We start from the raw sequence: 22,369 nt of genomic DNA, 5'->3' as shown, positions 1-22,369 counted from the left end.
ATTTTCTTAAAATAGTATTTTCAGTCCTCAAGTTTATTTTTCGAAATTTTTTCAACAAGCTCAAACATCAAATAATTTTCATTGGATAATATGAAAAATAGAAATTTAAAAAAAAAAAAAAAAACTGTCTTCGGAAAATGATTATACTGATTAGAGGCTCAAATGCATGAACGTTTCTCAAAAGACACTAGAAGATTTGAGAATTAAATAAACTTAATGTACAACAATTAAAAATAATAAAAAAAAATGACTATAAAAAAAAAAGAGAGAAATAATGCAAGTAAATTAGTAATGATAATATCAAAAAGGTTATTACAATATAAGTAAACTATCATATTAACTTATAATAAGTAAAATGTTGAAATATATGAAATAAAGGACCATTTTAAGCTAAAGTATTAAATAGCTTCCATAAAAAAGCACATTAATGATTTAGCATAAACACACAAATATTAACACTTTCACGTTATAAAGCCAGTTTTACTGTCATCATGTAGAAGTACAATCGATATACTTTAGATTCGAAGAAACTATAGAAATTCGTTATTGGTAAACTTGATTGACTGATTCATATCCTATTCTACATTATAAGAATAAAAGATAAAACTTGTTGTAAAAAGTTAAGAGTAAAAAGGTAGAAATTAGCTATTATAAATATCACAATAATTTATTCAACTATAAATAATAATAGCTTTTATGAGGTTTTTTTTGGAATTAAAATGTTATCTTTTCTTACATTATTAACTGTAGCAGAATAGCTTTCGAATACTGATTTAGATATATTTAAATGCTATAGACATATTTACGAGGCTACTCTATATACATAATAGTGCTCTCCATGAGTATTATTATTAGATAAAAACTACTCTATCGTCTATGTTTAAAGTAGTATTTTGCAGTTTGATATCTCTTTTTTTTCTTGAAGACTCATCAGTATTAGGGTAACTTTTACACTATTCAACAATAGTAGACTATCATATATACATTAGCGATTTATTAATTAACTTCAACCAAGTTAACATTCAATGTAGCAATATATTGAGACATGTATAATCTACAGCTATAATATAATAGTTAATTGAGTTTCTTTTTTTTCAATTTCTGCATGATATATCAAATTCAAAAAAAAAAAAAAAAAAAAATCCGAGCCGGACCATAAATCGATTTATTCAATAATTTTGAAAAATTCTGTTATTTATGAAATCAGTATCACTGGTACCTAAACGAATCCTCCTCTTTAATTTATTCCAAGTAGATTACTATGGTAAGTGGAATCAAACACATATGCATCAATAAAAAACTAAATGGATGGATGGATTATTATTTAGGGTCGTGTTAGGTAAATAGATAAACATCATGAGAATTATGGAAAGATGGATTATTGTTCTCAGAATTGACATGGCAATTTCGTCGATTAGATTAGATTACTAAATTTCGCTTTTCTTTTTTTTTTTTCTGTAGAACTAAGACTGTCAAGAAGGCTTCTCGTGTCCTCATTGAAAAGTACTATCCCCGTCTCACTCTTGACTTCCAAGTCAACAAGAAGATCCTTGATGAAGTCTCCATTATCCAATCTAAGCGTCTTCGTAACAAGATTGCTGGTTTCACCACTCACTTGATGAAGCGTATTTCTCGCGGTCCCGTTCGTGGTATCTCCTTCAAGTTGCAAGAAGAAGAACGTGAACGTCGTGATAACTATGTTCCCGAATTCTCTGCCTTGGATACCTCTGTTATTGAGGTTGATCCTGAAACCAAGGATCTCCTTAAGGCTATCAACTTCGAGAACTTGCCCGGTGTTCAAGTCACTAACCCCATTGCTGTTCAAGCTGATGTTCGTCGTGGTCGTCGTGATAACCGTTCTCGTGCCCCTCGTGCTCAAGCTGAAGCTTCTGCTTAAATTATTTTTTTTAAACAGAAATAAATTTATAATTTCACATAAACATTATACATATAAAGGAGCCTTTCGACCATTTTAGTGAAATGCATACAATGTGTGTATTGAGTAAAGTGACTTTGCAGTGCTATGAATTAAACTTTTTATTGTTTATTATGCTCAATTTTTTTTTTCACTCTTTGCTGTCTATGCTAAATCATATGTTTATATTTCTTTGTTAATTGTATGTTATTTAATTAATTTGCATTCCTTTTGCTCTTAAATCTGCTTTAGCTTGTGAAATTTCCTAAAGAAAACTGTTAATATATAAAACTAAAACAAAGCAAAAAATAAATAAATAAAAAACAATTAGATTATTTACGGTCATGAGTTCATGATAAGCTTCAGGACAATCGCGGAAGGTAAATAAAGCATAACCAATATTACCAAGGCAGTGGCAACCAAAACAAACTAAAGCCCACCATGGGATCTAGAATATCATCATTAGTACGCGTTTATTTTATTATTATTATATACATGTATATGCATATACATTTATATACATGTGTAATTATACTTTACAACTGGAATGATTTCATTTTGAACCTTCTCAGACAAAGGAACAAAACCAAGATAAAAAATTAGATAAAGAACAGATAAAATAGAAAAAACTGTTAATGTATTAGTAGCTTTAGTCATTTTTTTTTTTTTAATTGTTAAAAAAAAAATAAAAAAAAAAAAATAAAAAAAATAAGGAAAGGCTTTAATCTAGTGAAAAGGGGAAAATGGATGAAGATGGGGTGTATTTATTATTGCCATTTTATATTATTAAATTTTATTGGATGAAGAATTAACTGCTCAAATTTCTATGCACAAATTTATTATAATACATAATAAAATTTGTCTTCTGAAATAAGGAAAATGACAGGGTAGAAAAGTGCCAGAGTGATATGATTTAAGAAATATTTATTTGCAAGTAAGTATCATCTATGCCTATGCATATCAAAACAGACTCTTAAATTGTTGATCAAATTATTTAAAGAAGTTCGTAAATACCAAGAATAGTGACAACTAATTTATATGTAATCTATTTACTTTGAAGTGAAACTAAGAGAGGATGGAAAACATATTAATAACTAATATAATAATTTTTATTGATTTATTCCTTAGTCTTACCGTGAATGAATTGGTTTGTCTTTGCATAAACTAGGAGGCTTTGTTTTCTTCTTCTTCTTTGTGTTGTTATTGGTGTTTATCTCTTTCTTTTCTCTTGAAAGAGATGATAGTAAAGGGAGAAAAAAAAGCTCTCACAAGACGTTCTAGTAGTCGTAAGTCTGTAGAACTTAATTCATACACGATGTATTGAAATTTTAAGATGTCAGTTCAATCATGATTCTAAAGTCTCTTCTCAATAGGATTTAAACAAACACACAATTTTCAGTGAAATATCTATTGAATACTACTAAGCAGGTCTGCCTTCCATTTTGTTAAAATATTAAAATAATTACTTGATATATTATACAGATCAAGTAGGTACATTTGGAAGCCATCATCTTTATGTACATATTTACTTTTATAGACAGTTTTAATATTATCTATTGTATACAAATATTTATATAGAAGTAAAATGCGGAAAGAAAAGAAAAGTAACAGAAAGATCAAATGCTGCTAGAGCTACAATATTGTATATCATTGTATTAAAGTCTCAATAGGCTATACCTCTGCTTTTTTCTTTTTGGAAATAACCATGGCAAATCAATATTTATAACCTACATGCTTATTGATTGTAATAAACCATATATGTATATTTTTAATCGTATCATAGTAACGCCCTCCCACAACTATCAATAAAGCAGAATGATTGGATGCAATATCGACTACTGTCCTAAAACTGTTTCCTTTCATTAACTATTTGTCTTGGGCAATTTTGATATGGTATGCCTAATTTGGGGATACTCTCTTATAAATAATACTATTTGAACATGTAGATAGTTTTATTTTTCTCATATTTATATTATGTAGATTTCTGAATCTATTCAATTTTGTATATGATTTAAGCAGTTTTTGACTTTTTCCCCTTTTTTCTAAGGGTCATTACTTTTGTATTATCTTCATCTACCATATCATCATCACTTGATTTGACTTTTTTCTCCTGTTTCTTTCTTTTAGCAGCAGCAGCAGCAACAGCAGTGGTAGCAGATTGTCTTGTCGTTCGACGTACCTCGGTAGCTTCTTTGAAAATAACTTCCTCTTCCTCATTTGCTGTCTTTGTTTTCTTTACAACTGTTTTTATACTCTTGCGGCCTTTTGTTTGCGTTGTTTCAGAGCCTTTTTGTGGTATCCAGACATCGTCTTTAACAGTTTCTAGCTTATAAAGCTTGAAGAGCTGGAAAACAGCTTGTTCTGGAAAAAAAAAGTAATCAATTAAATATATTTCAGCACAAACCAATATTATTTCTTACCTTTATCTTTAGCTTCAATCATAAGATCAACGTCATCAGTTGTGGGAGGTAAACGCTATATATATGGTTAAAAAGATCGAATAGTATTAATAATTGTATTATTCTTATACTTTGACTCTATCACTATGTGCTCTCATCTCCATCGCAGTAACTGCACCTCTTCTAGATTCTGAATAATGTTGCTTGAAATAAGAATAAGAATAATATAATATCAGTAAAGCAGTAGTATAATGGTATTGAATCTTTATATTATATACTTTTGGTTTAATTCCTCTGTCAAACCAAAGTTTGTTGATAGTTGGCAAAAGGGATACTAAATCAGTAATATTACCAGGATTGATACTATACATAAGAAATTAAATTTGCTATCAAGTAAACATAATATATATATATGCATGTATATATCTTACTGATGATGATGCCTATGATAGTGTATATATACATATATATTAATATCATACTAAATAACCTTGGGAAAACAATTTTTTTTTCATTTATTTACCAGTCTAACACTAATGGAATTGAGAGTTTTTGACATATAGGTAATAGATCGGATACAGAATAACCAAATTCATCGTTTTCAAGGACTAATCTTCGTTTAATATGTTCAGGTAACTTGAGGTATTCTTTTTCAAAGCGCTATCATAAATATTAATATATTAAAAATTAAAAAAAAAATATAACAAAACTTCTTTCTTCCCCTTACAGCTAAAGCAGCTTCTTTATCGCCTATATAACATAAAAGTATATATATTTATTTATACAAGTTTATAATAATATATTATGTTACATACCATATACACCGCCCATATGGCTATGTTCAATGTTCAAAAAAAAAAAAAAAGCAAATCAGTAAGATTCAAAAAAAAAAAAATTATCATATTTACATAATCATGACTGAATCCTGATCAAGGTTCATTAAATCCATCATATGGGCGTGATCTGAAACAAGGATTAAAATGAATAATAAGTATAGTTTTATATGATAGACTTACAATGTAAATCTCGTATGGTATTTGAAACCACTTTTGGAGTAAGTGATACCAATTGATTATATTGACCTGGATGCGTAGTCTAACAATTTGATATATATAAGATATTATTATTATGTAAGCCTACTTTTACGCTTACCAATCTATGATTGTATTTTTTAACCAAAGCTCCAACTTTAGCTAGTTCATCCTTAGCAAAGTCAATATCATATCTATAAAATAGAATAAATAAATAGAGTATAAAGATGGTTTGCATCATTACCCTGCTTTTTCATGACTTGCAAATGGAAACATTTCACTTGACATACGCATAAATCTAATTTTATTGTCTAAAACAATAATCGATATCCAGAAAAAAAAAAAGATATTTGTTATTTTTACCTTCGTTCCATTGTATCATTGTTAATAAGTCAGCGACATTCTAATATGAAATACATATTTATATATTTTAGTTATATATAAATCTCTCCCCCTTTTTTTTTGACGTTATATATTTCTTACTGCCAATGCAAGTTCCTTGACATAGTCTATGCCTTTCTTCATAATCGTATCTATACAAATATATAAGAGTTTTATTTTGAATATCATCATCATCATATATTATACCTAGACGACATGTCCTTGAACAAAATACAGAAGGCTTTTGTGCTCGTAAAACAGTATTCATACAACTACCATTCATATGAATAAGTCTTAAATTACATTATTCATGTTATCATCATGATACATACGCATAACCTAATCTCCCTTTAAAGGCAAAAGGATTCTCATGAACATATCTTTTATTATTCATGATTTCTGGGTTAGGAATCATAGCAGCCGTCTCTTCTAACTTTTTTTCTTTTTTTGGTAGCACATTGCTAACAGCTGTTTCCATTTTCATAACTGCTGTCTGACTTAATTGCTTTGACCCCATTCCTATTATTACTAACTTTTTCAAAACACTATTTGGCTTTAAGAAATAAGCTAACATAAAATAAAAGAAGGCAAAAAAAAAAAAGAAATGGACAAATAAATAAGCAGCTTTTATTGTACAGTAATAATTATCCATCATCATAAAGGTTACCAATATAAATTCGATCTGTAAGGAAAAGTTGTGACTACTCCTTTTTTTTTTTTTTAATCCTATGAAAATGAAGACTCATTTGGATGGTCTTGTTTCCGATTATATTCTAGTGCATGTTGTAAGATATCATCAGCACTTGTGATTGTTCTATACAAATTGGTTACATAGGCTATTCATGATTGGATAAATATATTTTACCTGATTTTATCTAATGGGTATTCTTTCTTTAGCAAGTTAGCCAACACTTTACCAGGACCAAAGCATAAGAAATCATTTATATCTTCACTTTTACAATAATTAATACTACGTTCCCATTCAACAGGTGCAACAATTTGTTCAACTAATCGTTTAGGAATCTCATCCGCATTTGTATACTTGGAATAATAGATTAGATATTAAATTCATATATCTTTATATATATATCTATATCTACCGGCTTAGCTGTAACATTCGAAATAACTTGCACGCACGGCATTTTAAATTTAACTTGTCTTAATGCTTCTTCCATGACATTTGCTGCTTCTTTCATTAAAGAGCAATGAAAAGGTGCCCTATAAAAATAAAAAAGTTTAACATGTCTATATCATGCTTATAAACGAAAAAGAAACATGATATTTACGAGACTGGTAAGTCTACTGCACGTGCAGCAAATCGACGCTCTTGTAAAATACGTGATGCTTGATCTACACCTTGACTTGTTCCACTAATAACTACTTGGAAGGACTACATAAAAAAAAAATTCAATTCAATTCTATTTCTCCTTTATCCATAATGTCAATATTGACTTACACTATTGATATTGGCTACTGAGACTAATTCATCTTTTGGTAAGCTTGTCTTTATTTCTTCCATTGCCTTTAACAAATCGCTCAATTTGTCTTTTCGTACTACTAAAGCTGACATGGCCGTCTTTCGATCAGCTACAGCTCTTGTCATTGCTTCACCACGTAATCTGACTAGCCGTACAGCGTCTGTAAGTGATAATGCTTTTGTTGCTACTAATGCAGTATATTCACCCAATGAATGTCCCAGGGCATGACTACATGCTTTGGCTACATCAAATCCGAATTCGATTTCTAAAACGCGCAACATAGCAATGGAGGTAGTTAGGATTGCAGGTTGTGCATTCTGTGTTTGCTTTAGTTTTTCCTGTTGTCCTTCAAAGATGAGTGAACGTAAATCGTTATCTAATGCTTCATTAGCTTCATCAAAGACCAATTTGGCGGATCGTGGATAAAGATTGTAAAGGTCCTTTCCCATGCCTACATATTGAGATCCTTGACCTTTTTGTGGAATGGTGTGAGTATGCCTTTTTTTTTTTTTTTTTTTTTTATTCCTATTATGTGTGCGTATTACCTGGAAAGAGAATAGCTCGATGAGAATGCTCAATACCAGCTGTACTCTATTTTAATATGTGAATTAACTAGTATAAAACTTATTCATCGAAATACCATCCAATTACGACGACCAATAGCCTTTAATTTATTCATTTTGTTGAAGATTAAGCAAGTAATGTGTAAATGTGCAAAAAATTTAAAATACCTTTTTTTTTTTGTCATATTTTCAAAGCTAGTTGGTAATTGGCTGCCCAGAAATTTTTTTGCAACTCTAAATCCTGTGGGGGTAAAGTGGAACATAGTGGATGATATGCATCCAAATATAGTAATTATTTGCCTTACTTGATATTATGTAATATTTAACAAAATTATGATTAAATGTATAAAGAGGAGCGTGTTATTAAAATAATAAAAAAGAGGGGCACATTAGTAGGTATAATAATTGTTTATAAAGCATTTTATTATCTACTGTCTGTGAAAGCATTATCGACTTCAAATGTCTAAAACAACGGATGCATTTTGGGTGTTGTATTCAATACCTTCTGCTTAATTAGGAAGGTCGTCTTCTAAAAATTAAATATCCTTGTAAACAACAATAAAGTATTGTAAAAAAAAAAAATTAAGGACTGGCTTTCCTGTAGCTTTTTTTTTTCTCCGCCGATATTCGTTTTCTCCTTTCCCCTTTTTTTCTTCTTTTTTTTTTTTTTGTCCTTTTTTATTATATTATGTCAGTTCAATTGTTTACATACGAAGAAGTTTCAAAGCACAATACAAGAAATGACCTTTACATGATTATAGACAATAAAGTCTATGATGTTACAAAGTTTCTAGACGAAGTAATATATACAAATATGTTATATATATGATAAATGGTGACTAAAATATCTGTATAGCATCCCGGTGGAGATGAAATTTTGATTGAAGAAGGTGCTAAAGATGCCACTGGTGCATTTGAAGATGTAGGACATTCACCTGATGCTCGTGATATATTAAAAAAGTATTATATTGGTGATGTTGATCCTAATGTACGTGTAAACATCTTTTATTGAATGAATGCTAATTAATCGTATTATAGTCTAAACCCGTTAAAGTTGAATCAGTGGCTAATGCTCATACATCAAATAAGAATGCAGAAGGAAAGTAAGTAATACTTGAAAGAAAAAAAAAAGTATATATTAATGAGATCTATTGTAAAGTCCTTTCCGTATTATTATTCCTGTAGTTTTCTTTATTGGATACTTTTACTGGCGCTTCTTTATTCATCAATCATAAGAAAAGCTAACTTTACGATATATTTCATAATAAAGCTCCTTATAACAATAAATTATTATACTATCTTTTGCATTTATTCAAGTACATTTTCTAAATGTACAAAAAGTGATGCATCTTTAAATCCGTCTCTTTCAAGAAGGAGCAGCCGGAATAGAGAAGGCGCTTTATTTATTTTAGTTTTGAGGTAATTAGTCATCTGTAGAAAAAATTTTTAGCAGCCGGCCTTTGCTTGGTCAGATATTTTTAGTAATATTCTTGATTCCAACAAAAAAAAAAGAAAAGAAAAGAAACCCCCTCCCCATTAGCTAACCCTAAGAAGGCTGCTGAAAACAACAGCTAGAACTTTGTCAGAACGAATGTATTTGATACTCAGTAAAGATGTTATTCTATTTGGTTAAGCAGCCTTCACAATGCATACAAAAAATGTTTATAGTGCAAGTTCAATTCATCATTTTGCCCTCGATAAGTGGAATTAATACCTCATCTTTGTCTCTCTATCATGAAGTCATGTTGGTATAAGTCTAGCAACACATTTCTTAGACTAGCCTGCGTATTTGATGCTAAAGATGTAGACTTACACACTTTCAAACAATAATGTTGATCAGCATCAAGATGGCGCTAGCACCAAATTTTAGCTAATATATAAGACCTCTTCATATTTCCTCTTGATTTGATCTTCTTCCGGTTACAATATGTTTCCTAGAGACAGAAATTTCACTCTCCAATAGTGACTCAACTAATTGCATGGTAGCTAATCAAATAGCCCTCTATTCTTCTCGAAATTATGCTATTCATAATAAGCGTATTTGCTTATTTACCTAATCTATACTATTAATCATTCTCTATTCTTTCTTCTTATTGCGCTTCCACACCCTAATCTTCAAGATTCTTACCAAGTTTCTGTTTAGTCCTACTGCTAGTCTACCTTTTAAATGATAAATTATGAAGTACATTGTAAATTTCTTCTTCTCCCCTCCCCACTACACAAGACAAAAAAAGATAGCCACTTGATTGGTTATCAACTCAATAATCTGATTATATAATATAATTTCCTTTCTTCCTTTTACCTCTTTCCTTTCTTTTCTTTTTTCTCTTCTGTCCCTTAAACAGACTTTCATATAACATTTTTGGTTTCATAAGCTAACTAGAATAATTTAATATATACTTGCAACAGTTATTATTAAAAAAAAAAACAAAAACAAAAAAAAATAAATAAATAAAATAAAGCCATTGTTTAATCATAATTAATACTTTTATCTTATTTGCGGCTAAATCCTTTTTATTTTTTTTATTTTTGTCTCAGTTAACATCAAAACCTCAATTTTTTTTTTCTTCACTAACAAAAAAAAAAAAAAAAAAAAAAAAAAAAAAAAAAAAGACAGTGAACTGGAAAAAAAAATATGAGAGGATTATCAGATACAGATTCAGAATCAAGCATGTCTTCAGCTTTTTCTTCATCATCCTGCGAGCTCAATGAAAATCGAAATTTAAACAATATTTCATCTAATTTTGCTAAATTAGTTCGAGATACTCGATTCAAAGTAGAACAAAAGACATCTGAAATTAACGCTACGATGCAAGAAAAACTTCCTGAATGGAAACAACGAGGTGCAATATATTCAAACAAAGCAAAAGAGACAGGTATTGAATGGAGTAGAAAAGGGAAAGAAGCTGTTGATCGTTGGAAGAAAGAAAGAGCAGGTAACGTGGACGACATTCTGTAAATGTTGAAGGAATGTGTGTGTGTGTGTGTGTATTTTGTTAACATCTATATAGACGAATCTCGAAATAGTATTTTACGTCAACAACAAAAACTAGGAATTTTTGGTATGCCATTAGAAGTCGCTGTTGCTTTAACAAAAATAGAAATAGAGGATTTAGTGCCTGCTGTATTTAGAAGATGTATAGAATATTTAAATGATGTTGGTAAATAGAATGCCTATTGATAGTATAGTTCATATACTTAAATATTATATTTATAACAGGAGTACATGAGGTTGGGATATATAGGTATTAAGACAAGTTGCTTATTATTCTAGTGGAAATATTTATTTTATGTTGTAGAATACCTGGAAGTACAACTACAGTGAATAAGCTACGTGCTATATTTAACGATGGTATGATTATTTTTTTTTTTATTCATATATAAATAGGTACATGCATAAACCCTTTCTCTCTCTCCTTTTTTTTTTTTGTGTGTACACATATACATGTATGTATGTATGTATGTTAGGATCTGATGTTGACTTTTATATTACGAAACCTGATACACATGCAGTTGGAACATTACTCAAAATGTACCTAAGAGAACGTAAGATAACTTTGACATATTTATATAGGAAAAGAATACAAATAATAGCTATATTTATTTAGTACCTGAACCTATTATTCCCTATGAATTGGCTAACGAATACACACAACAATTCTTGAATTCTATTCAAACAGCTAATGATAGCGATAAAAAGGCAATGGAAGCTACGCTTACAACATCACTTTCAACAATGGAAACAGGTAAATTACCGCCTATTTCACCTGAATTACTAAGAACAGTAAGACACATAACGTCAAGGTTACCTATTAATAACTTTTGTCTATTGCAACTCCTATGCCAACACTTGAAACGAGTTACTGATTACGAACAAGAAAATCGCATGTCTATATCTAATTTAGCGGTTATATTTATTCCTACTTTAAACATTGGTCGAGCCTTATTTCATTGTCTAGTTGAACATTATCATGACATTTTTGAAACAAACAAGTCAAGAATACCACCCCCACTACCACAAAAGCCACGTAAACTTTACACTATTACAGATCGATTCTCAGCTAGTTCGATTCCTACATTATCACCGTCATCATCATCACTAACAAAAAAGACCCTTCACTCAAAGACTATGTCAGATACAGTTATCTTGGAAAATAAACCGCTTACAACTAATAAAGTGCCACCTCCAAAGCCGAGTCGATCTCCTTCTTCAAAGAAACAAGTCCGTGCGCCTCTTCCATTACCTTCAAAACCAAGATCAAAATCAGTTTCTTCCCCTATTCATAATGAAGAAGATATATGGATACAAACGGGTCGAGTTGAAGCTATTGGTAGACAATTTGAAATATTAATGAATAAAAAAGAATAGTTGTATATGTCTCGAAGTTTCAACTTGAACAAGTCTTGAAATGAAAAAAAAAAAAAAAAAAAAAAAGTTGTTTGAGTTGAAGTATGAATTTTATCTTTTATTTAAGTTGGCTATCTTATATTGTGACTGAAAGCATAGCATAATAGTAGTAGTGTCCAATTTTAAAATAGAAAGTTTAAGCTGATACACATAGGGAAAGATGATAAGACTATAGAAACATCATTAAATTTATTGTATAACTTACCTTTACCTATCCGACATAGTTCTTAGCTAGAGAGTAAACAACTTTCCAGTGTTTCTGTCTGTAATAATAATTATAAATGCTAGAAGAAATGATCAATCCCCTTCATATTTTTCATTTATTTATTTCGAAATAAGCTCTCGGCATATAAATCACATATCCATCCTAATGAACATGCTTGATTTACCTATTAATCGATCCCTTATTATGAACTTGATCATCTCTTTTATTATAAAAATTCTGTCTTTATTATTATTACCATCCCTGACAAATATGCTTCGGGTTAGCTTTTCTTTCCCTTCTCATACTAATAGTGTTTTAGTTCATTTTAGTTTTAGTTATTCGTTTTTATTTTAATTTCTATTCCATGAAGGGGGGAAAAAAATTTTTTTTTCTTCATAAATATTCATATCCTTGATCCGGCCGAGTTAATTCTCATGTATTAGATATCAAGTTTATTATAACAAAATAACTAATGATGTTTTAGTTATTATCTGGAGGTAAACTAAATTCGTGTCTTATTTACCTAAAATACTTGCATTTTATTAAAAAAGATATACTTAATTTTCCTTAAAGCAATGCATTAAAGGTTCTTTTATATTATCTACCAATAAAACTATTATGTTTCTTTTGATTCATTTGATTATAATGGACTATTGCACTAGCCAGAACTTTATATAATTCTATATGAACTTGACTACTAATAATACAACAATGATATTTCGTCTCCAACACGACCAAATCATAGATATTAGCTATTTTAACTGTCAGTTTTATGCATATATAATTATATACCTATTCTCCCATCTCCTTCTTTTTTCTTTTCATTTATTCTTCTTCTCTCTTGATCCCTAAAGAAACTTTTCTAAATCTATTTTTATTTCTAGTGCTTTAATCAGGGTGAATCTAGTTTACAAAAGACACTTATGCGTTTAATAATCCAGTTAATAAAAAAAAAAAAAAAAATAAAAAAAAAATAATAGTAGTAGCAGTAAAGTTTTCAAAGTCCGATTTTTTTTTTCTGTGGAAAGGGTCATGGAGAGTGTGTATGAGCTCTGCATAGACCTGAACAATAAAATCTTCCTCTTTTATTTTTTAGGTTCGATTCAACAGCTACCATGAAGGTAAATGACTATTTTGGAGGGAGATAATAGATGGATGGCAACATAAATAAGAGAGATGATGATGGATTGATAATGGATAATTAAAAAAAAAGAAAAGAAAAAAAAAAAGATCAGCATTGCATTTTGGAATCAATTTTAATGTAAATTCTCGTTGTTCTCTTTTTTTTTGTTAATCAATTTCATTATTTCAGTAAAGAATCCAATTCAACTCGACTCTTGTTTATATATGCTAATCAACCGTCTCAGTGATAGTATTGAATTCACATTAAAAAAAAAGAGAGAAGAAACAGACTGTCATCTCTATTTTGTTCATCCTCCAATTATCACCTCCTTTTTTTTTGGTTAATTATAAATTTCATAAAACTGATTTTTTATTATAGCTTAACATTGCGAACCCAGCAACCGGCTGTCAAAAATTGATTGAAATCGAAGATGAACGTCGTCTGTAAGTTTTTTTTTTACACCATATTAAAGATTTAAAAATTTGCTAATCTCCCCTCCCCCTCCCTTTCTATATTCATATAATATATAGTCGTGGTTTCTATGATAAGCGTATGGCTCAAGAAGTTTCCGGTGACTCTCTCGGTGACGAATTCAAGGGTTACGTTTTCCGTATCACCGGTGGTAACGATAAGCAAGGTTTCCCCATGAAGCAAGGTGTCCTCTTGCCTCATCGTGTTCGTCTCTTGATGTCCAAGGGTCACTCTTGTTACCGTCCTCGTCGTACCGGTGAACGTAAGAGAAAGTCCGTCCGTGGTTGTATTGTCGGCTCTGATCTCTCTGTCTTATCCCTTGTTGTTGTTAAGCAAGGTGAACAAGACATTCCCGGTTTGACTGATACTACTGTTCCTAAGCGTCTTGGTCCCAAGCGTGCTTCCAAGATTAGAAAGTTCTTCAACTTGTCTAAGGCTGATGATGTTCGCAAGTATGTCATTCGTCGTGAAGTTCAACCCAAGACTGAAGGTAAGAAGCCCTATACCAAGGCTCCTAAGATCCAACGTCTTGTTACTCCTCTTACTCTTCAACGTAAGAGACATAGACAAGCTCTTAAGCGTAGAAGAGCTGAAGCCTCTCGTGAAGCCGAAGCTGAATACAAGCAATTGCTTGCTAAGCGTGTTAAGGAACAAAAGCAAGAAAAGTTGGAACGTCGTCGTACTTCCTCTATGCAAAAGTCTGCTTCTAAGCAAAAGACTGCCTCTGCTTAAATAATAAAATAATATCATTTATTTAATAAATTTCGTGAAAGCGGTTGGGTGTGACTTGATTTCAATTTTATTATACACGCATATTTAATTTTTTTTTTTTTTTTCTTAGCGTAGCAATCACGCTAAATCTTATTTCTATTTTCTATTTTTCCTTAACAACTTCTTTTATTTTAAAATATATATTGATATAAATATATATACATATATCTTTGTACACTATTATAACCAGATAAATATATATTTATATTTATATATTTGTAAAGAGGGAAAAAAAAATTTACACAACACGAATAATAACATGAGTTCATCTCAACGTGCTCGTATTCAATCATTAAACATGAGATCAGGCTTCAATCAACAGCAGCCATCTTTTCAGGAACAAGTCAATCATAAACCTTTGGACCGTCTAGAAGTTGTGATTCCACCAAGACTTTCAGAACGATTCTTACCAAGATCGAATGGGTTAAAACCTTTACAAGAAAACATGATTAGCATGCGAAAAGAGAGATTGAAGCCCATTGAAGATATAGTGGATAAGCATTACAAAGAGCAACAGCAAAAATTACAAAAACAGAAATACAGATTAGTTGCTGATGAGGATATACCGTCTGTCATTATAGATTTCAAACGCAAGAAACAATATAAAAAATTAAACTATCTAGGCTCTGTAAGCTTTTTATGTGTATAAATTATAGACAGGTTAAATAAGTGTATTATTAATTCTCTCTCCCTCTCTCTCTCTCTCTCTCTCTTTTCTTTTTTTTTTTTTTTTTTTTTTTTTGGAGTAGGGCGCATTTGCAAAAGTCTATCGAATTCAGAGTGTGGATGGCAGATATCTTGCAGCTAAAATTATTTCCAAAAATGCACTTAACGACAAAAGAATTCGTAAAACGCTATTTTCTGAAATTAATATTCATCATAGTCTGAAACATGAATATATCGTAAGATTCATTGAATGTGCTGAAGACAGAAAAAACATTTATCTCATCTTGGAATTATGTGAGAATAATGTAAGCTATAAAAATACACATTAAAAAAAAAGAAAAGAAAAGAAAAAGAAAAGGGAAATCTTATTCATCTTCTCTCCCTTTTTTTTTATCTTGTAAAGTCACTTAGTGTCATGTTAAAGAACAGAGGTACATTAACAGAGCTTGAAGTAAGATATTATATGGCACAGCTCCTAACAGCCTTACGATATATGTCTGATAACCGTGTCCTACATCGTGATCTCAAGATGAGTAACGTTTTATTGGATGCAAATATGGATTGTAAATTAGGTGATTTTGGTTTAGCGGCTCTTTTATTAAAGAATGAAGATAGGAAAAGGTAAAATGATATTATCATTTATATGTATTTGCATGCATGCATACATTCATTTACTTACTGTTTATTCGGGGGAAAAAAAAGATCTGTATGCGGAACACCGCATTATATGGCACCGGAAGTTTTGTTCAAAAATGGTCATAATTATAAAAGTGATTTATGGTCTGCTGGTATTTTGATGTAAGTCTTTATAATAAATAATAGTACATTTGGACAGTTTTATATTAAAACTATGTTTAGGTTTAATCTTTTATTTGGAAAACAACCCTTTCATTATGAAGATCCTAAAAAACTTTATCAGTAAAGTTATTCTACATGCATGCATTATTTATTATTTAATACTTATGTTTTAAATAGACAATTAAGGAAGAATGGAGTAACTACACAATTTACTTTTCCTGCTGATGATTTTGGTATCTCTAAAGAAGCTAAAGATTTAATTAGTAAATTACTAGTGAATGATCCTGGTAAGGCTATGATAGAATAAAGGAGGATAGGATGATTAACTCTATTTGAATGAATAGACCGTAGATTATCTGTGATTGAAGCATTAAAGCATCCATTTTTTCAAGAAGATATTCCTGAGCAGATCCCTAAATCAGCTCTTTATAAGGCACCTCATTATCGTGAATTATTTGCAAGTAGATTTCCTACGAATGATAATAAGCCATCTAAGCCTATTTTATCAAAAGTAGCCATCGCTGTTCAACTTGCTAGAGATACAAAACGATCTTATGTGAATCAAAATATTGGACCCTCTATGATCGTCATGGAAGAAACTATCTTGGATCATCGTTTACAATACCCAAATGCTATACAACAAGAAGAAATCGTCTCCAACGCAATTCCTTCGCGCACATTAACTATACCCGTTGAATATACCAATACTACATCTACGTCAAATAAAAGAACAGTTCATGAAATCACTAAAGAAGAAGATAATGCTACGTCTTCAAAGAAATTATGTAGCCATATAAATAATGTTACCACCACTCAACCCTTAAAAGAGCAAAAGAAGCCTATTAAAGCCGAGAGTAATCAATCAACCACAGTTCGTGATAACAATCATCATCTTAGAAATCACTTGTTTATAACCAATGAAGAAACCAACACAACTAAAGATACCAATAACAAACAAAACCACCCACGTATTCCTATTTGTAAGTTTTTTTTTTTCTTAATAATAATGATAATAATAACGCCTATTGAATCATGTTTTACTTAGCCATTCAAAATAAAAATGAACCAATCAAGAGACCTGTTATTGAAGATATGATTATTAAACTAGAATATATGATCAATAGAATATCTACAATACCTAAGCATCTTCGACCCAATATTCCTAGAGTAGATCAAGATTTTAAATGGGATAAAAATAATGTCTTTATTAATTCTTGGGTAGATTGTTCTAAATCTTATGGATTTGCATATGGATTATCAGATGGTACATTAGGATTTTTATTTAATGATGGATCAAGTTTAAAAGTGAATGATAGGTAAAATAGATAAGGAAGAAGAGTATGTATGTGTATATGAATGACTTACCTTTTTTCTTTTCTTTTTTTTTTAAAAAAAAAGCCATTGTTATTATTATACTTATTATCAAAATAATGAATTAATTGAAAATGAATTTACTAAAGTACCACCAGAATTAAGAAAGAAATGTTCTATACTTGATAAATTTAAAAGTTATGAGGAAGCCAAATTGAAACGAGCTCAAGATATACCAAAAATAGCTCAATCAAAAACTCGTCTATATAAATATTACGTATCTGATGATTCTATTGCCTTTCGATTAAGTAACGACGTTATACAGGTAATTTACATATAAAAAGGGCTCTATTTTGTACAACGACACTAACATCTCCTTTTTTTTTATAGATTAACTTTTTCGATCATAATAAGGTTATTTTATATGAAAGAGGGCAAAAGATCGTGTATATCAATAAAGAGGGCAAGTTAAGTCATCATCATACCTTTGATGCCTTTTGTTCAAATTATGAAGAATTAACGCATGCCATTCAACGTACTTATGCTATTTTATTGGATCAATCAACAAAGCATGATGAAAATCTTCGAAAAGAAAGATGGAATCGATTTGTAAAAGGATATTCACAAGAAACGAGCCATCGCGTATCATAAAATATTCATTTGTCATCAAAAAATATATACTGTAACTTTATGTATGTATATATTGTATAAACTTTTTTTTTGTTTTAAAATATACATGTAAATAGTAAAAATAAATAAATAAAATAAAGTTATTTTGTAAAATACATGTGTTCCTTTTATTTGATTCGTAGATTGATGTCTCCGCTGTTTCTATGGTAGCATATCACAAAGTGTCGCTGCATAAACTTTAGTATTTCGGTCTCCATCTGAATAAAGGATTTGCTCCCTTCCAAAAAAAAAAAAAAAAAAAAAAAAAAAAAAAAAAAGAAAAAAATTACAGATTATTATTAATATCTAATCGACCCTGTTGTGTCTATAATCATAAAAAGATACATCACATACTTGAAATGAATAAAGGATAACAAGAATCCTTTTATACACAAATTACCATGTAAAATATGATAATAAATTGTTATAGTAAGCTTAAAATTGTTTTTTTTTATTATTCTACTATTTATTACCAACGCAATTAGAATATGATTTATTAACATAAAAAAAAAAAGAAAGAGAAAAGAGTCTAAACGACCGTTTATCTATTTATGATAAAGATTTAGATTAAGAAAAGGTATATCGTATAGTGGCATTATTAAGCGACAATTATTTTATCTTGCGTAGTAGTAGTAGTAGTAGTAGTAGTAGTAGTAGTAAGAAAGATAATTTTACTTATAAAGCTTAAATGAAACAGCAGTAATGAAACTACTTTATCTTATATTAATTTCATTACTTGTTATCAGTGCCAGACTACTAAATATAGCAATTCTTGGATTTTATATTATCTCATATGCTCTATGTTTCTAATTTATATACTTTCTACCTCCCCCCCCCATTTTCGCTATTACAAAAAAAAAAAAAAAAAAATAATATCTAAACTGATAAGCCAATTATATAAGATTTAGCTGACACCATTCACTTTTGTTGCACCAATGAACTAGACAAACTTGATTTCTTTTCTTTTTTTTTTTTTGTTTTGTTTACAGTTTATGGTCATTTTTTTTGTTTGAATGGAATTAATAAATAAATAATAAATACAAGTGTGTGTGTGAGTGAAAAGTAAATTTGCCTATTTATTTATTTTAATTTTTGGGTTTTTACATTAAAATAAAGATTAAGTTAAGATTTGTGTAAAAAGATGTAATAAAAATTAAAGGGGCAAATTTTAGTGTATTTTTTTGGTAATTTATGATTTGTGATTTGCTTATCATTACATAAAAACTACCGCTTTCAGCTTCGAGTAGCGGGAATCAAAATAGGTTTTCTTGACATATAAAAGGGACCCACTTTTTAATAGTAATGGTCTTTTTTTTTCCTTCCTTCTTTCTTTTTTTTTTAAAAAAAAACAATCAATTTTTTATATTTATTTGAATTTTTGCTTGTATTTTAGCTTCTTTTCATTTTTGTCATTTTTTTTTCTTCTTGTAAAAAAAATAAATCCGGGTCTCTGGCCACAACATTAAAAAGAGTTTAGAATTCCTTTTTCTATTAAATAGAAATCAATCACTTTTCTTTACAAAGAAAAACAACAACAACTACAACTACTACTACTACAACAACTTTTAATAAATCAATTACATTATTTATTCAACAATAGATAAATAGACACAATGAACTTTACAGAAAAAATAGAATCAAATGATCAAACAATCATTGAAAATGTTGAAAGTTATCATTCAGATAATTCTTCAATAAAAAATAATCAACATACTTTAAAACGTGGATTAAAGGCACGTCATATTCAAATGATTGCTTTAGGGGGTACTATCGGTACAGGTCTTTTTATGTCCTCTGGTAAAGCTATCGTCATGGGTGGCCCTGGTGGTGCTCTTGTAGGTTATGCCATAGTAGGTATTCTTGTATTTTGTGTGATGATGAGTTTAGGTGAAATGGCTGCTTATATTCCTGTTGCTGGTTCTTTCTCTCATTTTGCTACTCGTTTTGCTGATCCTTCATTAGGCTTCGCTGTTGGCTGGATCTATTGGGCTAACTGGGCTGTAGGTGTCGCTGTTGAATTAACAGGTGTGGCTATCATTATGGAATATTGGGTAAAGACGATCAATAGTGTCATTTGGTCCGTCATCTGTCTTGTCATCTTGCTCTCTATCAATGTCTTTTCTGTTAAGGGATATGGGGAAGTGGAATATTGGATCTCATTTATCAAGATCATGATTGTCATCATCTTTATCATTGTCGGTATCTGTGTCGATACGGGTGCTGCAGGTGGTGTCTATTATGGTGTTTCTAATTTTCATTTACCTGGAGGTCCCTTTCCAAATGGTTTCCTCGGTGTCTTTAATGTCTTTATTACAGCTGCTTTCTCTTATAATGGTGTTGAAATCGTCGGTATTACGGCTGGTGAATCAGCTAATCCTCATAAAACTGTTCCCTCTGCTGTGAAACAAGTATTCTTTCGAATTGTGTTGTTTTACATTTTATCCATCTTGATTATTGGTCTTATCATTCCTTACACAGATCCTAACCTTTTATCAGGTGCTAGTAACATTGCTGTCTCTCCTTTTACACTTGTCTTTAAAAAGGCAGGTGCTTCATGGGCAGCTGATATGATGAATGCCATTATCTTGATAACCATGATTTCCGCTGGTAACTCGGGTGTTTATTCTTCCTCACGTACTCTTCTTTCTTTAGCTTCAGATGGATATGCTCCTCGTGTCTTTACTCGCGTCAATCGTTGGGGTATCCCCATTTGGTCTGTCTTGGCAACCTGTCTCATTGGTTGTCTTGCCTTCTTGACATCCCTCTTTGGTTCAGGTGTCGTCTTTACCTGGTTAACCAACTTGACTTCACTTGCCGGTTTAATTACATGGGTCACCATCTCTGTCACTCACGTCCGTTTCCGTAAAGGTTATCTATCTCAAGGTCGTTCCTTAACTGCTCTTCCTTACTATGCACCTTTACATCCTTTAGGTGATATCATCGTCATCGTCATCGGTACAATCATCATCTTTGGTCAAGGTTGGAAGTCCTTTGTAGCTCCTATTAAAGCTGCCAATGTGATCTCTACTTATATTGGTCTTGTTTTAGCTGTTGTGCTCTATGGAGGTCATAAGATTTGGAAACGAAACGGCTTTGTCAAATGCGAAGATATGGACTTTGAAACAGGCACCTTCCATGATAATGTCATTGATATTCGAAAGACTGGAGACGATATGGATGAAAATAGCAGTCCAATTCCTTTATGGAAGCGTATTTTAAACAAGATCTTGAATATCATTGCTTAATTCTTTATATATATATATATATATATATAAAAGAAAAAAAAATTCATTCATTTATTTATATTAATTTTAATATGTATTTTGTAAATAATTGTTTTCAACAACATATACCTTTTTATTTGTGTAAATAATTAATAATAAAATCCATTTTTTTTTTGAAATATTTCTTCAAGGGAGACATTGTATGTATAATAAGTATCACTTGTAAATAGCAACCATCTTTATGAATGATTAGTAACTTATTCTTTGTTCTCTTACTTACCTATGACGTGTAAGACATAATACTTTGCTCTTTCTTTAGAGAGACAAATTGGATATATGGTTATGATTGGTTTAATCATCTCCAATAATATAAACATATTTTATTTAGTGTGTAAAAGTTTTTTTTTTTTTTTTTTTTTTTTTTTTTTTTTTTTTTTTTTTTTTTTTTTTTTTTTAAACTAAATATTTATTTGAAATGGAGTCATACTTCTTTACACTATAATTTTCTCTATTATTTAATACCAATTGATATTATTTGTTTTATTCTAGCCTTAATAGTTGTTGACGCTAATTGAAAGGGTATCCTCTTCCTTACAATAGATATGAGGGCAGCTTGTTACAGCTCTTTTCCTAAAATAAGTATAAACTTTAGTAATACTGCTATTATTTTATTGGTCTCTATACGCACATACTCCTCCTCCCCGCCCCCTTTTTTTTTAGCATAACCAAAAAAAAAAAAAAAAAAAAAAAAAAAAAAAAAAAAAGAAAAAAAAAATACAGCACTACTAGGAGGAATGACATTTGGAACTACAGGTATATTATACAAAGAATTTAAACAAATATCAAAGTTATTCAAGCCCTTCAAGATTGATACTAGTGAATTTAGAATGTCTTATATGAAGCCTAAGTTGTTACTTTAATTTTAAAGCATGGAAATTGGATATGCAATAACTAGA

At 30.1% G+C, this 22,369-nt stretch overlaps 8 protein-coding genes across 8 annotated transcripts; 6 read left to right on the top strand and 2 right to left on the bottom strand.

The window, feature by feature from the left end:
- The first annotated feature begins 1,148 nt into the window (after positions 1-1,148).
- On the top strand, positions 1,149-1,945 carry BX663DRAFT_521470 (40S ribosomal protein S17-B). The gene is made up of 3 exons (XM_051529246.1): positions 1,149-1,264; positions 1,329-1,339; positions 1,462-1,945. The coding sequence occupies exons 1-3, from the start codon at positions 1,262-1,264 to the stop codon at positions 1,895-1,897; spliced, it is 450 nt and encodes a 149-aa protein (XP_051379349.1). The 5' UTR covers positions 1,149-1,261; the 3' UTR covers positions 1,898-1,945.
- A 181-nt stretch (positions 1,946-2,126) lies between these two features.
- Positions 2,127-2,572, bottom strand: BX663DRAFT_554999 (dolichol-phosphate mannosyltransferase subunit 3; the record flags this gene model as incomplete). Its single annotated transcript, XM_051531582.1, has 3 exons — positions 2,127-2,180; positions 2,256-2,363; positions 2,456-2,572. The coding sequence occupies 3 exons, from the start codon at positions 2,570-2,572 to the stop codon at positions 2,127-2,129; spliced, it is 279 nt and encodes a 92-aa protein (XP_051379348.1).
- Positions 2,573-3,480: 908 nt separating this feature from the next.
- On the bottom strand, positions 3,481-7,952 carry BX663DRAFT_478585 (UV-endonuclease UvdE-domain-containing protein; the record flags this gene model as incomplete). Its single annotated transcript, XM_051524305.1, has 22 exons — positions 3,481-4,276; positions 4,336-4,390; positions 4,446-4,517; positions 4,593-4,677; positions 4,746-4,757; positions 4,838-4,974; positions 5,042-5,064; positions 5,130-5,149; positions 5,223-5,277; positions 5,331-5,409; positions 5,467-5,539; positions 5,590-5,656; positions 5,709-5,748; positions 5,829-5,878; positions 5,934-5,998; positions 6,059-6,223; positions 6,592-6,767; positions 6,827-6,944; positions 7,013-7,116; positions 7,183-7,676; positions 7,750-7,795; positions 7,845-7,952. The coding sequence occupies 22 exons, from the start codon at positions 7,950-7,952 to the stop codon at positions 3,927-3,929; spliced, it is 2,394 nt and encodes a 797-aa protein (XP_051379347.1). The 3' UTR covers positions 3,481-3,926.
- Positions 7,953-8,455: 503 nt separating this feature from the next.
- On the top strand, positions 8,456-8,779 carry BX663DRAFT_441418 (cytochrome b5-like heme/steroid binding domain-containing protein; the record flags this gene model as incomplete). The annotated part of the gene is made up of 2 exons (XM_051523454.1): positions 8,456-8,566; positions 8,624-8,779. The coding sequence occupies 2 exons, from the start codon at positions 8,456-8,458 to the stop codon at positions 8,777-8,779; spliced, it is 267 nt and encodes an 88-aa protein (XP_051379346.1).
- A 1,564-nt stretch (positions 8,780-10,343) lies between these two features.
- BX663DRAFT_521435 (Rho GTPase activation protein) lies at positions 10,344-12,152 on the top strand. Its single transcript, XM_051529245.1, has 6 exons — positions 10,344-10,703; positions 10,779-10,928; positions 10,988-11,012; positions 11,067-11,119; positions 11,236-11,313; positions 11,376-12,152. The coding sequence occupies exons 1-6, from the start codon at positions 10,403-10,405 to the stop codon at positions 12,134-12,136; spliced, it is 1,368 nt and encodes a 455-aa protein (XP_051379345.1). The 5' UTR covers positions 10,344-10,402; the 3' UTR covers positions 12,137-12,152.
- A 1,280-nt stretch (positions 12,153-13,432) lies between these two features.
- BX663DRAFT_521426 (40S ribosomal protein S6-B) lies at positions 13,433-14,794 on the top strand. The gene is made up of 3 exons (XM_051529244.1): positions 13,433-13,501; positions 13,882-13,946; positions 14,034-14,794. Exons 1-3 carry the CDS (start codon positions 13,496-13,498, stop codon positions 14,704-14,706), a joined length of 744 nt encoding a protein of 247 aa, XP_051379344.1. The 5' UTR covers positions 13,433-13,495; the 3' UTR covers positions 14,707-14,794.
- Positions 14,795-14,827: 33 nt separating this feature from the next.
- BX663DRAFT_521423 (kinase-like domain-containing protein) lies at positions 14,828-18,296 on the top strand. The gene is made up of 10 exons (XM_051529243.1): positions 14,828-15,373; positions 15,495-15,716; positions 15,815-16,032; positions 16,114-16,209; positions 16,270-16,329; positions 16,387-16,496; positions 16,554-17,189; positions 17,255-17,525; positions 17,608-17,845; positions 17,911-18,296. Exons 1-10 carry the CDS (start codon positions 15,005-15,007, stop codon positions 18,169-18,171), a joined length of 2,481 nt encoding a protein of 826 aa, XP_051379343.1. The 5' UTR covers positions 14,828-15,004; the 3' UTR covers positions 18,172-18,296.
- A 1,205-nt stretch (positions 18,297-19,501) lies between these two features.
- BX663DRAFT_521422 (amino acid permease/ SLC12A domain-containing protein) lies at positions 19,502-21,463 on the top strand. Its single transcript, XM_051529242.1, has one exon. The coding sequence runs from the start codon at positions 19,803-19,805 to the stop codon at positions 21,432-21,434; it is 1,632 nt and encodes a 543-aa protein (XP_051379342.1). The 5' UTR covers positions 19,502-19,802; the 3' UTR covers positions 21,435-21,463.
- Positions 21,464-22,369: the final 906 nt, after the last annotated feature.

The sequence above is a fragment of the Cokeromyces recurvatus genome (genome assembly GCF_025118155.1).
Source record: "Cokeromyces recurvatus strain NRRL 2243 chromosome Unknown BX663scaffold_31, whole genome shotgun sequence".
NCBI classification, from domain to species: Eukaryota; Fungi; Mucoromycota; class Mucoromycetes; order Mucorales; family Mucoraceae; genus Cokeromyces; species Cokeromyces recurvatus.
This window is presented reverse-complemented; position numbering and strand designations above follow the sequence as displayed.

Bases quoted from the DNA above. Each gene is read 5' to 3' on its own strand.
- BX663DRAFT_521435 (XM_051529245.1), top strand. From the start codon at position 10,403: ATGAGAGGATTATCAGATACAGATTCAGAATCAAGCATGTCTTCAGCT. The intron at 11,013-11,066 runs GTATTAAGACAA...TTTATGTTGTAG, and splicing joins CATGAGGTTGGGATATATAG to AATACCTGGAAGTACAACTA. The intron at 11,314-11,375 runs GTAAGATAACTT...ATATTTATTTAG, and splicing joins CAAAATGTACCTAAGAGAAC to TACCTGAACCTATTATTCCC.
- BX663DRAFT_521426 (XM_051529244.1), top strand. The intron at 13,947-14,033 runs GTAAGTTTTTTT...TATAATATATAG, and splicing joins ATCGAAGATGAACGTCGTCT to TCGTGGTTTCTATGATAAGC.
- BX663DRAFT_521423 (XM_051529243.1), top strand. From the start codon at position 15,005: ATGAGTTCATCTCAACGTGCTCGTATTCAATCATTAAACATGAGATCA. The intron at 15,717-15,814 runs GTAAGCTATAAA...TATCTTGTAAAG, and splicing joins TGGAATTATGTGAGAATAAT to TCACTTAGTGTCATGTTAAA. The intron at 16,497-16,553 runs GTAAGGCTATGA...TTGAATGAATAG, and splicing joins ATTACTAGTGAATGATCCTG to ACCGTAGATTATCTGTGATT.
- BX663DRAFT_521422 (XM_051529242.1), top strand. From the start codon at position 19,803: ATGAACTTTACAGAAAAAATAGAATCAAATGATCAAACAATCATTGAA.